Consider the following 19,805-nt stretch of genomic DNA (forward strand, 5'->3'; position numbering starts at 1 on the left):
ATGGACATTAGACCGGTGGAAATCTGTCCTTTTGTCTGATGAGTTCAAATTTAAGATATCTGGTTCCAACCGTGTCTTTGTGAGAAGCAGATTAGATGAACAGATGATCTCTGCATGTGTGGTTCCCACCGTGAAGCATGGAGGAGGAGGTGTGATGTCTTTGTGAGAAGCAGAGGAGGTGAACAGATGATCTCTGCATGTGTGGCTCCCACCGTGAAGCATGGAGGAGGAGGTGTGATGGTGCTTTGCTGGTGAATGTCAGTGATTTATTTAGAATTCAAGGCAAACTTAATCAGCATGGCTACCATAGCAATCTGCAGTGATTCGCCATCCCATCTGGTTTGTGCTTAGTGGTAGTATCATTTGTTTTCCAGCAGGTCAATGACACCTCCAGGCTGTGTAAGGGCTATTTGACCAAGAAGGAGAGTGATGGAGTGCTGCATCAGATGACCTGGCCTCCACTTGATTTGTTGAACACGTTGTTGGTTACTACATGATTCCATGTGTTATTTTGGAGTTTTGATGTCTTCCCTATGTTTCTACAATGTAGAAAATAGTAAAAATAAAGAAAAACCCTTGAATGAGTAGGTGTGTCCAAACTTTTGACTGGTACTGTATGTTAAGGGGATGATTCACCCCAATAGAAAGGTCCATACCTCTAATACCATCTTATTAGATGGATCCATTTCCCCCATTAGTTTGGGATTCAGACCTGCAGTCATCTTGATTTCAGACACTATGGAGAAGTGTTCCACAGGCAGTAAATCTGATGTAGAATAAATGGAACCTGGATCCATTTCATTCTATTAACATGGTTTATGTGTTATAGCAGTAATGGGGTTAAACTGATATTAAAATGACAACTCCATAGGTGGTACCAGGTCAGGGAGTTCATCTCTGCTCCCAGCATCCCTGGGACAGTACTGATCAACATAGCTGACCTGATGCAGAGGTGGACCAGTGATGTTTTCCTCTCAGTGGTGAGACTTGCCCTTCCATTTGACACACCTTTACCTGATGAGATCATACAAGACGTTACAGGCTTATTGCATGTGGAAACAGACCTGCGTTAAAATAATGTTGAATATTTAATTAGCAGTGTTTGAGTTTGTTGTAATGGAACCAATAGAAAAGTCCTAAAAGTACAAACAAACCCCGCCGACCTGGAGGACAAAGGAAATGCTCAAAGTGTTGGAAAGATTTCAAATAGTATTTGAATCCAGGGTGTTATTGATTAGAGAACACTGTAGCAAAACATTTAGCAACAGAATTATTTTAGTTCAGTTAGTCCCTCCGTGTTTCTGTTCATTTTCTTCAGTTTGGTGCCTCGTGGATATGATTCAGGTCTCCGTGGAAACATCAATGTAAATTCACCTTTGATTTTTATTCCTCACTTTCCCTTTCAGGTCCATAGGGTTTTAGTGCCCCCTGCTGGAGACTGGAGCACACTGCAGTCCCTTTCAGGTCTATAGGGTTTACTGCCCCCTGCTGGAGACTGGAGCACACTGTAGTCCCTTTCAGGTCCAAAGGGTTTTACTGCCCCCTGCTGGAGACTGGAGCACACTGCAGTCCCTTTCAGGTTCATAGGGTTTTACTGCCCCCTGCTGGAGACTGGAGCACACTGCAGTCCCTTTCAGGTTCATAGGGTTTTACTGCCCCCTGCTGGAGACTGGAGCACACTGCAGTCCCATTCAGGTCCATAGGGTTTTACTGCCCCCTGCTGGAGACTGGAGCACACTGCAGTCCCTTTCAGGTCCATAGGGTTTTACTGCCCCCTGCTGGAGACTGGAGCACACTGCAGTCCCTTTCAGATCCATAGGGTTTACTTCCCCCTGCTGGAGACTGGAGCACACTGCAGTCCTTTCAGGTCCATATGGTTTACTGCCCCCTGCTGGAGACTGGAGCACACTGCAGTCCCTTTCAGGTCCATAGGGTTTTACTGCCAGATGATGAGGCCCTCATCAATACAGGTACTGTATGTAGAACCATAGTAAAGACCAGTATGGACTATCAATACTTGTACTATATGTAGAACCATAGTAAAGACCAGTATGGACTATCAATACAGATACTGTATGTAGAACCATAGTAAAGACCAGTATGGACTATCAATACAGGTACTGTATGTAGAACCATAGTAAAGACCAGTATGGACTATCAATACAGATACTGTATGTAGAACCATAGTAAAGACCAGTATGGACTATCAATACAGATACTGTATGTAGAACCATAGTAAAGACCAGTATGGACTATCAATACAGATACTGTATGTAGAACCATAGTAAAGACCAGTATGGACTATCAATACAGGTACTGTATGTAGAACCATAGTAAAGACCAGTATGGACTATCAATACAAAGTGACCATTTAGAATGAGGCCCAGTTCAATGAGAGGAAGTCTTAACAGAACTGGGGGATGACAGACAGGAAGTAGGGGGTGGAGATCTAATATATTTTTGTGCCAAACACTAAAGCATGATATTGTAATAAATCTACACCCTATTCCCTACGTAGAACACTACTTTAGACCTGGTCAGAAGCACCGTAGTGCACTACGTAGGGAATAGGGAACCATTTAGAACAGAGACAGTAATTCCCCTGAACATCTTCCTCTTCCTCATCTGGTTTCTTGAACAGCCCTTCACTCCTCCCCTCTTCCTCCCCTCCTCCCTCTTCATTCTATTCTATCAGCCACACCACTAGCTCACCTCCACACAATACATTTACAAGTTAAAGACACACCTTGGAATAAATAACAAAGGAAAACTATTACTAGATGAAGTTGAGTGTTTTTTATTATTTCCCATCACCATAAATCATATTTAATCACTGAACAGTAGCAGACCTAACTTCATCTGTTCCTGACTCTGGATAGTGGATTAAAAAGACCATCAATCTCCAATGATATTAAAGTACTATTCTGAACATTACTGATATACTGAGTGGCAAGTCAAGATATCTGCTGGTTTTATTGTTTGGTCAACAGCACCACCTGCTGGACAGGTTTAATGTTGCTGGACTGAGCAGTATGGGAGGATGAAAGATGACACATTTAGGGCCGGTTTCCTGGACATCTACATTGAACATACTGTTTAGTCCAGGACTAGGATTCATCTGTGTCTGGGAAACCAGACCATATAGTTTAGTAGAAAGGAAGTGATACCAGCTTGTAGTGGGCTGACTAGTCCTGAATTGTCCTTTAGTTCCTGGACCATTTTCCATGCAGCTCCAGGTGACAGAGAACACATCAATTAGGACCGAGCCAACAAGCTGATCAATGATACTGAGGAGAATTACATAGAGACAGAGAACCAACTGAGAAAACATATCAATGGTTCTGAATGACAACCAATATACATCAACACCAGACATCATGATTCATGGAAATGTACAAGATTAAAACATTGGATTGAATTTTAATTAATAACAAATCAGTTTACAGTTTAACCAGCTCAGCAGAACCAGTGAGACCAAACCCAGGATAGAGGGGCTGAGTGAATGTGGTCTGGACTCTGTGGAGGAGGGTCATTGTGTCAGAGACACTGTAGAAGGACAGAGTACCTGCCTTGTGATCCAGGTACACTCCTACTCTGGAGGACTGAGGGCCTGATACTTTAGTCACAACATTATTGTGTCTGAAACAATAACCACCACCATAGTACTTTAAACTCCAGGACTTGTTATTGTGTCCAAATCCACCATCATCCTCTGTTCTGCTGATGTCTTTATATGAGACTGCTGTAACAACATCACCAGTCCACTCCACCTCCCAGTAACAGCGTCCAGACAGACCCTCTCTACACAGAACCTGCCACCAGTAGGTGAATCTGTCTGGATGGACAGGATATGGTTGGACTTGGCCTGTACAGGTCACCTTTCTGTTCCCTTTAGACAGAGAGAGGTCTGTGTGTGCTGTGTTTGGGTCCAGTGTGAGCTGACAGGAATCTGGGAGAAGAGCAGAGACCAACGAGGGGAGTCAGAACAATAAGTTAAGTCAGATACTGTATCTCCCCTGTCTTTGATTAGAGCACAGCAGAGATCAAATCAGAGAAATATGAGGAGTCAGATAGAGACCCAGTCTTTGATTAGATCTACTATTGCTATATATTTCTAGAGGGATTGTTAGGAGTGTCAGTAAAAAGAGACTGTTAGTTACTTCACAATAAAGAGACTCACATTGTAACAACTGTTCTCTGGTCTTGGGCTCTGGAGGCAGTACAACATCCACTATATTCACTACAGACACACAAACACATTGACAGAGAGAGGGAATGTTATCATCAGACCATATTCCACATGTATATGACTAGTAGGGAACTTTCAATGGTCTAAAGTTGATGTTCTTATTGTTTTCAACACACCTGTAGTGGAGATCTTGGTCCATTCTCCTTTAAGGAAGTCTTCTAGTTTCTCTCTCAGTTCAGACACAGTCTGACTCACATCTCCAAAGTACTGAAGAGGACGGACAACGATGCTGGGTAAGTCTGAAGATACACTGATACTGGAGAGAGACTGATACCTCTGGAGAGAGAGAGAGAGAGAGAGACTGATACCTCTGGAGAGAGAGAGAGAGAGAGAGAGAGACTGATACCTCTGGAGAGAGAGAGAGAGAGAGGAGAGAGAGAGAGAGAGACTGATACCTCTGGAGAGAGAGAGAGAGAGAGAGAGAGAGACTGATACCTCTGGAGAGAGAGAGAGAGAGAGAGAGAGAGAGAGAGAGAGACGGACAGAGAGACATTTCCCATGAAGTTAATTTCATATCACATGTAACAAGACAGTTTAGTTACCTGGAGGAAATGGATGTGATCCTCTGTGTGTGAGAGCTGCTCCAGCTCAGTGCTTCTCTTCCTCAGCTCAGCGATCTCCTGCTTCAGTTGCTCCAGGAGTCCTTCAGCTTGACTCACTTGAGCCTTCTCTTGGGCTCTGATCAGCTCCTTCACCTCAGAGCTCCTTCTCTCAATGGAGCGGATCAGCTCAGTAAAGATCTGATCACTGTCCTCCACTGCTGACTGTGCAGAGCGCTGGAGAGACAGAGACAGAGAGAGAGAGGGACAGAGAGAGAGAGAGGGGGGACGGACAGAGAGAGAGAGAGGGGGACGGACAGAGAGAGAGAGGGGGGACAGACAGAGAGAGAGACGGACAGACAGAGAGAGAGAGGGGGGACGGACAGAGAGAGAGAGGGGACGGACAGAGAGAGAGAGAGGGGCGGACAGAGAGAGAGAGGGGGACGGACAGAAAGACAGAGTGACCGACGGACAGAGAGAGAGAGAGGGGGGAGGACATAGAGAGAGAGAGGGGCGGACAGAGAGAGACAGAGAGAGAGAGGGGCGGACAGAGAGAGAGAGAGAGGGGGACAGAGAGAGACAGAGAGAGAGAGAGGGGGACGGACAGAGAGAGAGAGAGGGGCGGACAGAGAGAGAGAGAGAGAGAGAGGGCGGAGAGAGAGAGGGGCGGACAGAGAGAGAGAGAGAGAGAGGGGGGACGGACAGAGAGAGAGAGAGAGAGAGAGAGGATTTGGCTAAAAATACTTGAATCAGTCATAGAGCCCATTGCCCTTTATGGTTGTGAGGTCTGGGGTCCGACACCAACCAAGACTTCACAAAATGGGACAAACACCAAATTGAGACTCTGCACACAGAATTCTGCAAAAATATCCTCCGTGTACAACGTAGAACACCAAATAATGCATGCAGAGCAGAATTAGAGCCGATACCCACTAATTATCAAAATCCAGAAAAGAGCTGTTAAATTCTATAACCACCTAAAAGGAAGCGATTCCCAAACCTTCCACAACAAAGCCGTCACCTACAGAGAGATGAACCTGGAGAAGAGTCCCCTAAGCAAGCTGGTCCTGGGGCTCTGTTCACAAACACACCCTACAGAGCCCCAGGACAGCAGCACAATTAGACCCAACCAAATCATGAGAAAACAAAAAGATAATTACTTGACACATTGGAAAGAATTAACAAAAAAACAGAGCAAACTAGAATGCTATTTGGCCCTACACAGAGAGTACACAGCGGCAGAATACCTGACCACTGCGACTGACCCAAAATTAAGGGAAGCTTTGACTATGTACAGACTCAGACGAGATAGCCTTGCTATTGAGAAAGGCCGCCGTAGGACAGACATGGCTCTCAAGAGAAGACAGGCTATGTGCTCACTGCCCACAAAATGAGGTGGAAACTGAGCTGCACTTCCTAACCTCCTGCCCAATGTATGACCATATTAGAGAGACATATTTCCCTCAGATTACACAGATCCACAAAGAATTCGAAAACAAATCCAATTTTGAAAAACTCCCATATCTACTGGGTGAAATTCCACAGTGTGCCATCAGAGCAGCAAGATTTGTGACCTGTTGCCACGAGAAAAGGGCAACCAGTGAAGAACACGCACCATTGTAAATACAACACATATCTATGCTTATTTATTTTATCTTGTGTCCTTAACCATTTGTACATTGTAAAAACACTGTATATATATATAATATGACATTTGTGATGTCTTTATTGTTTTGAAACTTCTGTATGTGTGATGTCTACTGTTAATTTTTATTGTTTATTTCACTTTATATATTATCTACCTTACTTGCCTTGGCAATGTTAACACATGTTACCCATGCCATTAAAACCCCTTGAATTGAATTGAGACAGAGAGACGAGGGCAATCAGTGAGGAACAAACACCATTGTAAATACAACCCATATCTATGCTTATTTATTTTATCTTGTGTCCTTACCATTTGTACCTTGTAAAAACACTGTATATATATATATATATAACATATGACATTTGTAATGTCTTTATTGTTTTGAAACTTCTGTATGTGTGATGTCTACTGTTAATTTTTATTGTTTACCTTACTTGCTTTGGCAATGTTAACACATGTTTCCCATGCCAATAAAGCCCTTTGAATTGAATTGAGACAGAGAGAGACAGTAGCCTCTCTGCACCTCATTGAGTCAGACCAGGCCTTGTCCAGAACACCTCTGGACAGACAGGTACAGAACACCTCTTGGTCCTGCTCTACTCTCCCCCCTCCTGGACAGACAGGTACAGGACACCTCTTGGTCCTGCTCTACTCTCCCCCTCCTGGACAGACAGGTACAGAACACCTCTTGGTCCTGCTCTACTCTCCTCCCTCCTGGACAGACAGGTACAGAACACCTCTTGGTCCTGCTCTACTCTCCTCTCCTCCCTCCTGGACAGACAGGTACAGAACACCTCTTGGTCCTGCTCTACTCTCCTCTCCTCCCTCCTGGACAGACAGGTACAGAACACCTCTTGGTCCTGCTCTACTCTCCTCCCTCCTGGACAGACAGGTACAGAACACCTCTTGGTCCTGCTCTACTCTCCCCCTCCTGGACAGACAGGTACAGAACACCTCTTGGTCCTGCTCTACTCTCCCCCTCCTGGACAGACAGGTACAGGACACCTCTTGGTCCTGCTCTACTCTCCCCCTCCTGGACAGACAGGTACAGGACACCTCTTGGTCCTGCTCTACTCTCCCCCTCCTGGACAGACAGGTACAGAACACCTCTTGGTCCTGCTCTACTCTCCTCTCCTCCCTCCTGGACAGACAGGTACAGAACACCTCTTGGTCCTGCTCTACTCTCCTCCCTCCTGGACAGACAGGTACAGAACACCTCTTGGTCCTGCTCTACTCTCCTCCCTCCTGGACAGACAGGTACAGAACACCTCTTAGTCCTGCTCTACTCTCCTCCCCCTGGACAGACAGGTACAGAACACCTCTTGGTCCTGCTCTACTCTCCTCCCTCCTGGACAGACAGGTACAGAACACCTCTTGGTATATCATATATATATATATCTCATATCATCATTCAGAACTTTAAGCATATCTTTGGGAGGACGTCCAGCCTGTTTGACAAAGATAAACAAAGATTTTTTGCATTTTTTTGCTGACAAAATAATCAAATGTAATGTTTTTTACCAAAAACTCTACATGGAAAGCAGAAAGCTGTGATCAATTAAATACAACGTTAATATCTAGTTATCTGTGTCATTTATAGCCTGGCACAGATAGTAAAACTACATTAAATACAACGTTAACTAGATATTATCTGTGTCATTTATAGCCTGGCACAGATAGTAAAACTACTGTAGCGACCCGCACAGACAGCTGTGTGTTATGTGTTCGGCTAGTAGCTGGTTGTGTTGTACTTACCAGTTCCCAGTGTTCGCGGGGTCCGACATGCCAATCAACCTGCTATCTGCCAATCACAGGAATGCCTGGGATGTTCTGATGCCGGGCATCCTGGTGGTTGGCGGAGTGGCGTGGAGGGGGCGGGGCATTGGAAGTTAAGCTTCAGCCTTTGTTCTCTCTCTGACGTCTGGGCTTCACAAGAGAAGGTCCCGATTGGCTTGTGGGGTATCTTTCATTTATTTGGCGTGAGCTCAGGCCAAACAGTAGCCTGTGTAAAGTTGCTAATAAACCGTCAATTCGTAACTCAATCCTCTGTCTGGACAATTGTTCCTTTATGATCGAGTCAGGTCATTACACTACATTAAATACAACGTTAACTAGATATCATCGCCACATAACTTATGTCGAATTTAAAAGGCACCGTTACCGTTAGTAACGTCTGTTACACTGTAACTTACAGGCAGCCTCACATAAAAACCTATTGGTTAACAAAGCTTTGATTATGACCAAAGTCTATAGTAGTGAAAACTCTCTCTCTCTATTCTAACTTACCACACATTCACATCACTGCCTCGACATGAATGTGACCTGTCAGAGCCGTTTCCTGTCCGTTAACCGTTAACAGTCTCGAGCCACAGCTTAACCAATGAGCTACAAGGAGGACTGACAGTCACGAGCGGTGCAGCAGCCTCTGCAGCAGCAGCCTCCCCGGGTCCTAGTGCCCGCCCGGTAAGACGGTTAAGATGCGATGGAACGGTTGACGGAGAGAAAATAAATCAGAGAAAATATATTGACTGATATTGAATTGTTTAGGGAAGCTTTAGCTTTGGCTTTAATACATTCTGAAAATACTTGAAAATAAAAATAATAGTTGCCCTCCTCAGGAACAACAAAATCCTCACAGACCAACTTCTTCTTCTATGATATAATGGAGGTCCTCAAATCTTATTTTGGGGATATGGAGGCGTCTCGTGTGGCCAATAGCCTGGGGAAATGCATAGCGCCAAATTCAAATAATACGCGATAAAACTCAAACTTTCATTAAATCACACATGCAGGGTACTCAATTAAAGCTACACTCGTTGTGAATCCAGCCAACATGTCAGATTTTAAAAATGCTTTTCGGCGAAAGCATGAGAAGCTATTATCTGATAGCATGCACCCCCCTGAACCACCTGAACGAGATGTAAACAAATGAATGAGCGTCGCCGGCGCTACACAAAACGCTGAAATAATATATAAAACATGCATTACCTTTGACGAGCTTCTTTGTTGGCACTCCAATATGTCCCATAAACATCACAATTGGTCCTTTTTTTTCGATTAATTCCGTCCATGTTTTCCCAAAATGTCCATTTATAAAGCCCGTTTTGATCCAGAAAAAAACAGCTTTCCAAAACGCAACGTCATGACAAAACATTTAAAAGTTGCTTAAAACTATGCCAAAATACTTCAAACTACTTTTGTAATCCAACTTTAGGTATTTTTAAACGTTAATAATCGATCAAATTGTTGACGGGGCGATCTGTATTCAATAACAGCAAGTCAACAATACATGCACGGTTTTCTCTCTTCCATAACATAATCCACAGTGTAACCTCTGCCTCTTCTTCGTTTCACCAATGATTAACTTCAACCCAAAGACTGGTGACATCCTGTGGAAGTTGTAGGAACTGTAAACTGGGCGCTATCTAATTTCCCTTGACAAAGACAATTCAGGGAACTGCCAGAGGGATTTTTGTTTTTCTGAACAGTTTTTCCTTGGGCTTTTGCCTGCTACATAAGTTCTGTTATAGTCACAGACATGATTGAAACAGTTTTAGAAACTTCAGAGTGTTTTCTATCCACACATACTAATCATATACTATAGTCCTGGCATGAGTAGCAGGAAGTTGAACAACAAAACCCACATGCTTTTTATCAAAAGGTAAAAATGCTGCACCCTATCCTTTAAGAGGTGTGGTCCACAAACCAACATTAAAACCCTCACAGACCAACTTCTTCTATGATATAATGGAGGTCCTCAAACCATTGTTAAAGGTGCATGGCGCCACCTACTGTGGTGGAGTGTGTTCAATCACGGTTTACACCTCTAAATCCTCCTACCGAACTCAGTACTTCTGAGAAAATAAAAGAGTCCTACTAACTTCTAATAGACCCTCCCCCATCCCCCAAATCACTTCCAAGTGTAATGTTTACTGTTCATTTCTGATTGTTTATTTCACTTTTGTTTATTGTCTATTTCACATGCTTTGGCAATGTAAACATATATTTCCATGCCAATAAAGCCCTATGAATTTAATTCAATTGAGAGAGAGACAGTTCCATTTTAATGTATAGGGGACATGAGTCGTCATGGTTACTCATGGTTATGTGATGAGGCAGCCCAGTCGGTTACATGAACCAGTCTATTCTCTGAAAGGGGTCCAGACAGCCTGTTCCCAACAGTGGGGTCAGTGGGATTGGACAGGGGCCCCTCTCTCTCTCTCTCTGACTGGAGGAGAGAAGTGAAATGGTGTGTCTCCTCTGGTCAACAATACTCACCTTGAAAGACTCCACAGCCTGTTGGAGCTCCTTCAGCTCCTTCTCTCTCTCCTGGAATCTCTGCTGGACCTTCTGCTGACTCATCCCCAGCTGCCTCTGTGGAGAATCACTCTTCAATGAGCTATCAAGCTTTATTAGTCCAGTAGATCAATAGTATAGTAATGTGACATAGGACCCATAGAGAGGTAGGTCAACAATCCTGAGGAAGTCCCTTTACAATATGATATTATGTTGCTATGTGAATGATTATAGTTTTTATGGTAGGCCTACATGTATCAAGGGGTTGAGACTGAACTTTGGACTCATAAAAAGCCATTCAAAATGATTATAGTGATTGACTTTAGAAAATGGTGATGCATTTGGAGAATCTGGGTTAACATATCTATATACTCAAGGTTTGTGTTCATATTTGTTCTGCTGTGGATCTATTTCATTTGAGTGATCTCATATTCAAACAGATTTAGTTCCTACTGTATCTTTAATTCTTAGTTTATCAGACAGCCACCAACAAGTGGTTCTGGTCTTACCTGTTTCTCAGTCCTCTCTGCTGCAGCTGACACTGTATCATGGCCTTTATGTTCATCCATTGTACACAGATAACAGATACACTGCTGATCGGTACGACAGTAAACCTCCAGCAGTTTGTCATGATGAGAACAGATCTTCTCCTGTAGTTGTGCGGTGGCTTTGACCAGCTTGTGCTTCTTGAAACCAGGAAATTCATAGTGAGGTTGGAGGTGAGTGTCACAGTAAGAGGCCAGACACGCCAGACAGGACATGAGGGCTTTCTGCTTTCTGGTCCCAGTGCAGAAATCACACGCCACATCTCCAGGTCCAGCATAGCACAGAGCAGGAGGGGGAGCAGCCTGGAGTCCTGTCTTCCTCAGTTTCTCCACCAGCTCAGCCAACATGTTATTTTTCCTCAGATTAGGCCTTGAAGTGAAGGTCTCTCTGCACTGAGGACAGCTATAGACCCCTTTCAGATCATCCTGATCCCAGCAGCCCTCAATACAGCTCCTACAGTAACTGTGTCCACAGGGAATAGTGACCGGCTCCTTCAGTAGATCCAGACAGACAGAACAACAGAACTGGTCCTGGTCCAGCAGATCTCCCTGTTGAGCCATTTGGACGGTTGTTCACTCTCACACAGACAGACGAGACAGAGACTCAGATCAGTTTCGTTTCCTCAGAAGAGCGTTTGTGGGAAGGGGAGGGACTTCCTGGTTCTGCCAGAGGGGTGGGGTTAGAAGGAGGGAGGGGTTAGAGGATTGGAGGAAGAGAGAGGGAACTGCATGCAACAGCAAGAGGAGACAAATAGTTTTGTTCCAAGGTAAGAGCCCTTAACATGGAACAAATGACATCATGAATCTTAAAATGTGAATTGTTAGAATATATGAAGGGTAACAGTTTCTATGAAGTACGTATGTATCATTATTTTAATGACCTTTATAATGCCTTATAATACACCTATGTGTTGTAATTAATCAATAAGGACTGAGGAGGTGTGGTATATAGTTAATATACAGTACCACAGATAAGGATTGAGGAGGTGTGGTATATAGTTAATATACAGTACCACGGATAAGGACTGAGGAGGTAAGGTATGTAGTTTATATACAGTACCACGGATAAGGACTGTTCTTAGAAAAGACACAAACGCAGATTGAGAATTATCTAACACTTTCAAAAATACAATCAAACTTTAAAAATAGCCATAAGGGAGACTAGATACAGTGGGGCAAAAAGTATTTCGTCAGCCACCAATTGTGCAAGTTCTCCCACTTAAAAAGATGAGAGGCCTGTAATTTTCATCATATGTACACTTCAACTATGACAGACAAAATGAGAAAAAATCCAGAAAATCACATTTAATCACATTTAATGAAGTTATTTGCAAATTATGGTGTAACATTTACATTTACATTTAAGTCATTTGGCAGACGCTCTTATCCAGAGCGACTTACAAATTGGTGAATTCACCTTATGACATCCAGTGGAACAGCCACTTTACAATAGTGCATCTAAATCATTTAAGGGGGGGTGAGAAGGATTACTTTATCCTATCCAAGGTATTCCTTAAAGAGGTGGGGTTTCAGGTGTCTCCGGAAGGTGGTGATTGACTCCGCTGTCCTGCCGTCGTGAGGGAGTTTGTTCCACCATTGGGGGGCCAGAGCAGCGAACAGTTTTGACTGGGCTGAGCGGGAACTGTATTTCCTCAGTGGTAGGGAGGCGAGCAGGCCAGAGGTGGATGAACGCAGTGCCCTTGTTTGGGTGTAGGGCCTGATCAGAGCCTGGAGGTACTGCGGTGCCGTTCCCCTCACAGCTCCGTAGGCAAGCACCATGGTCTTGTAGTGGATGCGAGCTTCAACTGGAAGCCAGTGGAGAGAGCGGAGGAGCGGGGTGACGTGAGAGAACTTGGGAAGGTTGAACACCAGACGGGCTGCGGCGTTCTGGATGAGTTGTAGGGAGCCCAGCCAACAGCGAGTTGCAGTAATCCAGACGGGAGATGACAAGTGCCTGGATTAGGACCTGCGCCGCTTCCTGTGTGAGGCAGGGTCGTACTCTGCGGATGTTGTAGAGCATGAACCTACAGGAACGGGCCATCGCCATGATGTTGGTTGAGAACGACAGGGTGTTGTCCAGGATCACGCCAAGGTTCTTAGCGCTCTGGGAGGAGGACACAATGGAGTTGTCAACCGTGATGGCAAGATCATGGAACGAGCAGTCCTTCCCCGGGAGGAAGAGCAGCTCAGTCTTGCCGAGGTTCAGCTTGAGGTGTTGATCCGTCATCCACACTGATATGTCTGCCAGACATGCAGAGATGCGATTCGCCACCTGGTCATCAGAAGGGGGAAAGGAGAAGATTAATTGTGTGTCGTCTGCATAGCAATGATAGGAGAGACCATGTGAGGTTATGACAGAGCCAAGTGACTTGGTGTATAGCGAGAATAGGAGAGGGCCTAGAACAGAGCCCTGGGGGACACCAGTGGTGAGAGCGCGTGGTGAGGAGACAGATTCTCGCCACGCCACCTGGTAGGAGCGACCTGTCAGGTAGGACGCAATCCAAGCGTGGGCCGCGCCGAAGATGCCCAACTCGGAGAGGGTGGAGAGGAGGATCTGATGGTTCACAGTATCGAAGGCAGCCGATAGGTCTAGAAGGATGAGAGCAGAGGAGAGAGAGTTAGCTTTAGCAGTGCGGAGCGCCTCCGTGATACAGAGAAGAGCAGTCTCAGTTGAATGACTAGTCTTGAAACCTGACTGATTTGGATCAAGAAGGTCATTCTGAGAGAGATAGCGGGAGAGCTGGCCAAGGACGGCACGTTCAAGAGTTTTGGAGAGAAAAGAAAGAAGGGATACTGGTCTGTAGTTGTTGACATCGGAGGGATCGAGTGTAGGTTTTTTCAGAAGGGGTGCAACTCTCGCTCTCTTGAAGACGGAAGGGACGTAGCCAGCGGTCAGGGATGAGTTGATGAGCGAGGTGAGGTAAGGGAGAAGGTCTGCGGAAATGGTCTGGAGAAGAGAGAGGGGATAGGGTCAAGCGGGCAGGTTGTTGGGCGGCCGGCCGTCACAAGAAGCGAGATTTCATCTGGAGAGAGAGGGAGAAAGAGGTCAGAGCACAGGGTAGGGCAGTGTGAGCAGTACCAGCGGTGTCGTTTGACTTAGAAAACGAGGATCGGATGTCGTCGACCTTCTTTTCAAAATGGTTGACGAAGTCATCTGCAGAGAGGGAGGAGGGGGGGGGGGGGGGAGGATTCAGGAGGGAGGAGAAGGTGGCAAAGAGCTTCCTAGGGTTAGAGGCAGATGCTTGGAATTTAGAGTGGTAGAAAGTGGCTTTAGCAGCAGAGACAGAGGAGGAAAATGTAGAGAGGAGGGAGTGAAAGGATGCCAGGTCCGCAGGGAGGCGAGTTTTCCTTCATTTCCGCTCGGCTGCCCGGAGCTCTGTTCTGTGAGCTCGCAATGAGTCGTCGAGCCACGGAGCGGGAAGGGAGGACCGAGCCGGCCTGGAGGATAGGGGACATAGAGAGTCAAAGGATGCAGAAAGGGAAGAGAGGAGGGTTGAGGAGGCAGAATCAGGAGATAGGTTGGAGAAGGTATGGGCAGAGGGAAGAGATGATAGGATGGAAGAGGAGAGAGTAGCGGGGAGAGAGAGAGCGAAGGTTGGGACGGCGCGATACCATCCGAGTAGGGGCAGTGTGGGAAGTGTTGGATGAGAGCGAGAGGGAAAAGGATACAAGGTAGTGGTCGGAGACTTGGAGGGGAGTTGCAATGAGGTTAGTGGAAGAACAGCATCTAGTAAAGATGAGGTCGAGCGTATTGCCTGCCTTGTGAGTAGGGGGAAGGTGAGAGGGTGAGGTCAAAAGAGGAGAGGAGTGGAAAGAAGGAGGCAGAGAGGAATGAGTCAAAGGTAGACGTGGGGGAGGTTAAAGTCGCCCAGGACTGTGAGAGGTGAGCCGTCCTCAGGAAAGGAGCTTATCAAGGCATCAAGCTCATTGATGAACTCTCCGAGGAACCTGGAGGGCGATAAATGATAAGGATGTTAAGCTTGAAAGGGCTGGTAACTGTGACAGCATGGAATTCAAAGGAGGCGATAGACAGATGGGTAAGGGGAGAAAGAGAGAATGACCACTTGGGAGAGATGAGGATCCCGGTGCCACCACCCCGCTGACCAGAAGCTCTCGGGGTGTGCGAGAACACGTGGGCGGACGAAGAGAGGGCAGTAGGAGTAGCAGTGTTATCTGTGGTGATCCATGTTTCCGTCAGTGCCAAGAAGTCGAGGGACTGGAGGGAGGCATAGGCTGAGGTGAACTCTGCCTTGTTGGCCGCAGATCGGCAGTTCCAGAGGCTACCGGAGACCTGGAACTCCACGTGGGTCGTGCGCGCTGGGACCACCAGATTAGGGTGGCGCGGCCACGCGGTGTGGAGCGTTTGTATGGTCTGTGCAGAGAGGAGAGAACAGGGATAGATAGACACATAGTTGACAGGCTACAGAAGAGGCTACGCTAATGCAAAGGAGATTGGAATGACAAGTGGACTACACGTCTCGAATGTTCAGAAAGTTAAGCTTACGTAGCAAGAAACTTATTGACTAAAATGATTGAAATGATACAGTACTGCTGGAGTAGGCTAGCTGGCAGTGGCTGCGTTGTTGACTTTGTAGGCTAGCTGGCAGTGGCTGCGATGTTGACACTACACTAATCAAGTCGTTCCGTCGAGTGTAATAGTTTCTACAGTGCTGCTATTTGGGGCTAGCTAGCTAGCTAGCAGTGTTGATTGCGTTACGTTACGTTAAAAGAACGACAATAGCTGGCTAGCTAACCTAGAGAATCGCTCTAGACTACACAATTGTCTTAGATATAAAGACGGCTATGTAGCTAGCTAGCTACGATCAAACAAATCAAACCGTTGTACTGTAATAGTTTCTACAGTGCTGCTAGTCGGGGGCAGGCTGGCTAGCTAGCAGTGTTGATTGCGTTACGTTACGTTAAAAGAACGACAATAGCTGGCTAGCTAACCTAGAAAATCGCTCTAGACTACACAATTGTCTTAGACGTTAGCTAGTTGCTTAGCTAGCTGCTGGGCAGATAGCAGTGTAGACTACGTTAGGACGACGAAATACGATAATTACGCAATTATCTTTGATACAAAGACGGCTATGTAGCTAGCTAAGAAGAAATAGCTAAGATTAGACAAATCAAACCGTTGTACTATAATGAAATGTAATGAAAATGTAATGAAAGGTTATACTACCTGCGGACCGAAGTGTAGATGCGACCGCTCGCTCCAACCCGGAACCTCTCTCTCTCTCTCTGTCATCCCTCTCTCCCTCTCTCTGTCCCTGTCTCTCTCTCTCTCCAGAGTTATCAGTCTCTCTCTCTCCAGAGGTATCAGTGTCTCTCTCTCTCTCTCTCTCCAGAGGTATCAGTGTCTCTCTCTCTCTCTCTCTCTCTCTCGCTCTCTCTCTCCAGAGGTATCAGTGTCTCTCTCGCTCTCTCTCTCCAGAGGTATCAGTGTCTCTCTCGCTCTCTCTCTCCAGAGGTATCAGTGTCTCTCTCTCTCTCTCTCTCTCTCTCTCTCAGAGGTATCAGTGTCTCTCTCTCTCTCTCTCCAGAGGTATCAGTGTCTCTCTCTCTCTCAGAGGTATCAGTGTCTCTCTCTCTCTCTCTCAGAGGTATCAGTCTCTCTCTCTCTCTCTCTCCAGAGTTATCAGTCTCTCTCTCTCTCTCCAGAGGTATCAGTCTCTCTCTCTCTCTCTCTCTCCAGAGGTATCAGTCTCTCTCTCTCTCTCTCTCTCTCTCCAGAGTTATCAGTCTCTCTCTCTCCAGAGGTATCAGTCTCTCTCTCTCTCTCTCTCTCTCTCCAGAGGTATCAGTCTCTCTCTCTCTCTCTCTCTCTCTCTCTCTCAGAGGTATGTCTCTCTCTCTCTCTCTCTCTCTCCAGAGGTATCTCTCTCTCTCTCTCTCTCTCTCTCTCTCTCCAGAGGTATCAGTCTCTCTCTCTCTCTCTCTCTCCAGAGGTATCAGTCTCTCTCTCTCTCTCTCTCTCTCAGAGGTATGTCTCTCTCTCTCTCTCTCAGAGTTATCAGTCTCTCTCTCTCTCTCCAGAGGTATCAGTCTCTCTCTCTCTCTCCCAGAGGTATGTCTCTCTCTCTCTCTCTCTCTCAGAGGTATGTCTCTCTCTCTCTCTCCCAGAGGTATGTCTCTCTCTCTCTCTCTCTCTCTCTCCAGAGGTATGTCTCTCTCTCTCTCTCTCTCTCCAGAGTTATCAGTCTCTCTCTCTCTCTCAGAGGTATCAGTCTCTCTCTCTCTCTCTCTCTCTCTCTCTCTCCAGAGGTATCAGTCTCTCTCTCTCTCTCCAGAGGTATCAGTCTCTCTCTCTCTCCAGAGTTGTCAGTCTCTCTCTCTCTCTCCAGAGGTATCAGTCTCTCTCCAGTATCAGTGTATCTTCAGACTTACCCAGCATCGTTGTCCGTCCTCTTCAGTCCTTTGGAGATGTGAGTCACTGTGTCTGAACTGAGAGAGAAACTAGAAGACTTCCTTAAAGGAGAATGGACCAAGATCTCCACTACAGGTGTGTTGAAAACAATAAGAACATCAACTTTAGACCATTGAAAGTTCCCTACTAGTCATATACATGTGGAATATGGTCTGATGATAACATTCCCTCTCTCTGTCAATGTGTTTGTGTGTCTGTAGTGAATATAGTGGATGTTGTACTGCCTCCAGAGCCCAAGACCATAGAACAGTTGTTACAATGTGAGTCTCTTTATTGTGAAGTAACTAACAGTCTCTTTTTACTGACACTCCTAACAATCCCTCTAGAAATATATAGCAATAGTAGATCTAATCAAAGACTGGGTCTCTATCTGACTCCTCATATTTCTCTGATTTGATCTCTGCTTGTGCTCTAATCAAAGACAGGGGAGATACAGTATCTGACTTAACTTATTGTTCTGACTCCCCTCGTTGGTCTCTGCTCTTCTCCCAGATTCCTGTCAGCTCACACTGGACCCAAACACAGCACACACACTCCTCTCTCTGTCTGAAGGGAACAGAAAGGTGACCTTACAGGCCAAGTCCAACCATATCCTGTCCATCCAGACAGATTCACCAACTGGTGTCAGGTTCTGTGTAGAGAGGGTCTGTCTGGACGCTGTTACTGGGAGGTGGAGAGGACTGGTGGTGTTGCTACAGCAGTCTCATATAAAGACATCAGCAGAACAGAGGAGGTAATGATGTGGATTTGGATACAATAACAAGTCCTGGAGTTTATATTACTATAGAGATGGTTATTGTTTCAGACACAATAATGTTGAGACTAAAGTATCAGGCCCTCAGTCCTCCAGAGTAGGAGTGTACCTGGATCACAAGGCAGGTACTCTGTCCTTCTACAGTGTCTCTGACACAATGACCCTCCTCCACAGAGTCCAGACCACATTCACTCAGCCCCTCTATCCTGGGTTTTGGCTCTATGGTTATAATTATACTGCTGAGCTGGTTAAACTGTAAACTGATTTGTTATTAATTAAAATTCAATACAATGTTTTAATCTTGTACATTTCCATGAATCATGATGTCTGGTGTTGATGTATATTGGTTGTCATTCAGAACCATTGATATGTTTTCTCAGTTGGTTCTCTGTCTCTATGTAATTCTCCTCAGTATCATTGATCAGCTTGTTGGCTCGGTCCTAATTGATGTGTTCTCTGTCACCTGGAGCTGCATGGAAAATGGTCCAGGAACTAAAGGACAATTCAGGACTAGTCAGCCCACTACAAGCTGGTATCACTTCCTTTCTACTAAACTATATGGTCTGGTTTCCCAGACACAGATGAATCCTAGTCCTGGACTAAACAGTATGTTCAATGTAGATGTCCAGGAAACCGGCCCTAAATGTGTCATCTTTCATCCTCCCATACTGCTCAGTCCAGCAACATTAAACCTGTCCAGCAGGTGGTGCTGTTGACCAAACAATAAAACCAGCAGATATCTTGACTTGCCACTCAGTATATCAGTAATGTTCAGAATAGTACTTTAATATCATTGGAGATTGATGGTCTTTTTAATCCACTATCCAGAGTCAGGAACAGATGAAGTTAGGTCTGCTACTGTTCAGTGATTAAATATGATTTATGGTGATGGGAAATAATAAAAAACACTCAACTTCATCTAGTAATAGTTTTCCTTTTGTTATTTATTCCAAGGTGTGTCTTTAACTTGTAAATGTATTGTGTGGAGGTGAGCTAGTGGTGTGGCTGATAGAATAGAATGAAGAGGGAGGAGGGGAGGAAGAGGGGAGGAGTGAAGGGCTGTTCAAGAAACCAGATGAGGAAGAGGAAGATGTTCAGGGGAATTACTGTCTCTGTTCCAAATGGTTCCCTATTCCCTACGTAGTGCACTACGGTGCTTCTGACCAGGTCTAAAGTAGTGTTCTACGTAGGGAATAGGGTGTAGATTTATTACAATATCATGCTTTAGTGTTTGGCACAAAAATATATTAGATCTCCACCCCCCCACTTCCTGTCTGTCATCCCCCAGTTCTGTTAAGACTTCCTCTCATTGAACTGGGCCTCATTCTAAATGGTCACTTTGTA

At 45.5% G+C, this 19,805-nt stretch overlaps 1 protein-coding gene, 1 long non-coding RNA gene and 1 pseudogene across 2 annotated transcripts; 2 read left to right on the top strand and 1 right to left on the bottom strand.

Annotated features, from left to right (window-relative positions):
* Positions 1 to 19,379, top strand: part of LOC135536162 (uncharacterized) — a 69,011-nt pseudogene extending 49,632 nt beyond the window's left edge.
* Positions 3,401 to 11,889, bottom strand: LOC135536156 (tripartite motif-containing protein 16-like). The gene is made up of 6 exons (XM_064962547.1): positions 11,242 to 11,889; positions 10,715 to 10,810; positions 4,792 to 5,025; positions 4,366 to 4,525; positions 4,181 to 4,240; positions 3,401 to 3,949 (listed from the first exon to the last, which is right to left on the bottom strand). Exons 1-6 carry the CDS (start codon positions 11,836 to 11,838, stop codon positions 3,441 to 3,443), a joined length of 1,656 nt encoding a protein of 551 aa, XP_064818619.1. The 5' UTR covers positions 11,839 to 11,889; the 3' UTR covers positions 3,401 to 3,440.
* Positions 17,597 to 18,270, top strand: LOC135536160 (uncharacterized). The gene is made up of 3 exons (XR_010454951.1): positions 17,597 to 17,782; positions 17,908 to 17,967; positions 18,200 to 18,270. It is a non-coding gene; the product is annotated as an uncharacterized LOC135536160 (long non-coding RNA).
* Positions 19,380 to 19,805: the final 426 nt, after the last annotated feature.

Source organism: Oncorhynchus masou, unplaced genomic scaffold, assembly GCF_036934945.1.
Source record: "Oncorhynchus masou masou isolate Uvic2021 unplaced genomic scaffold, UVic_Omas_1.1 unplaced_scaffold_564, whole genome shotgun sequence".
In the NCBI taxonomy this organism is placed as follows: Eukaryota; Metazoa; Chordata; class Actinopteri; order Salmoniformes; family Salmonidae; genus Oncorhynchus; species Oncorhynchus masou.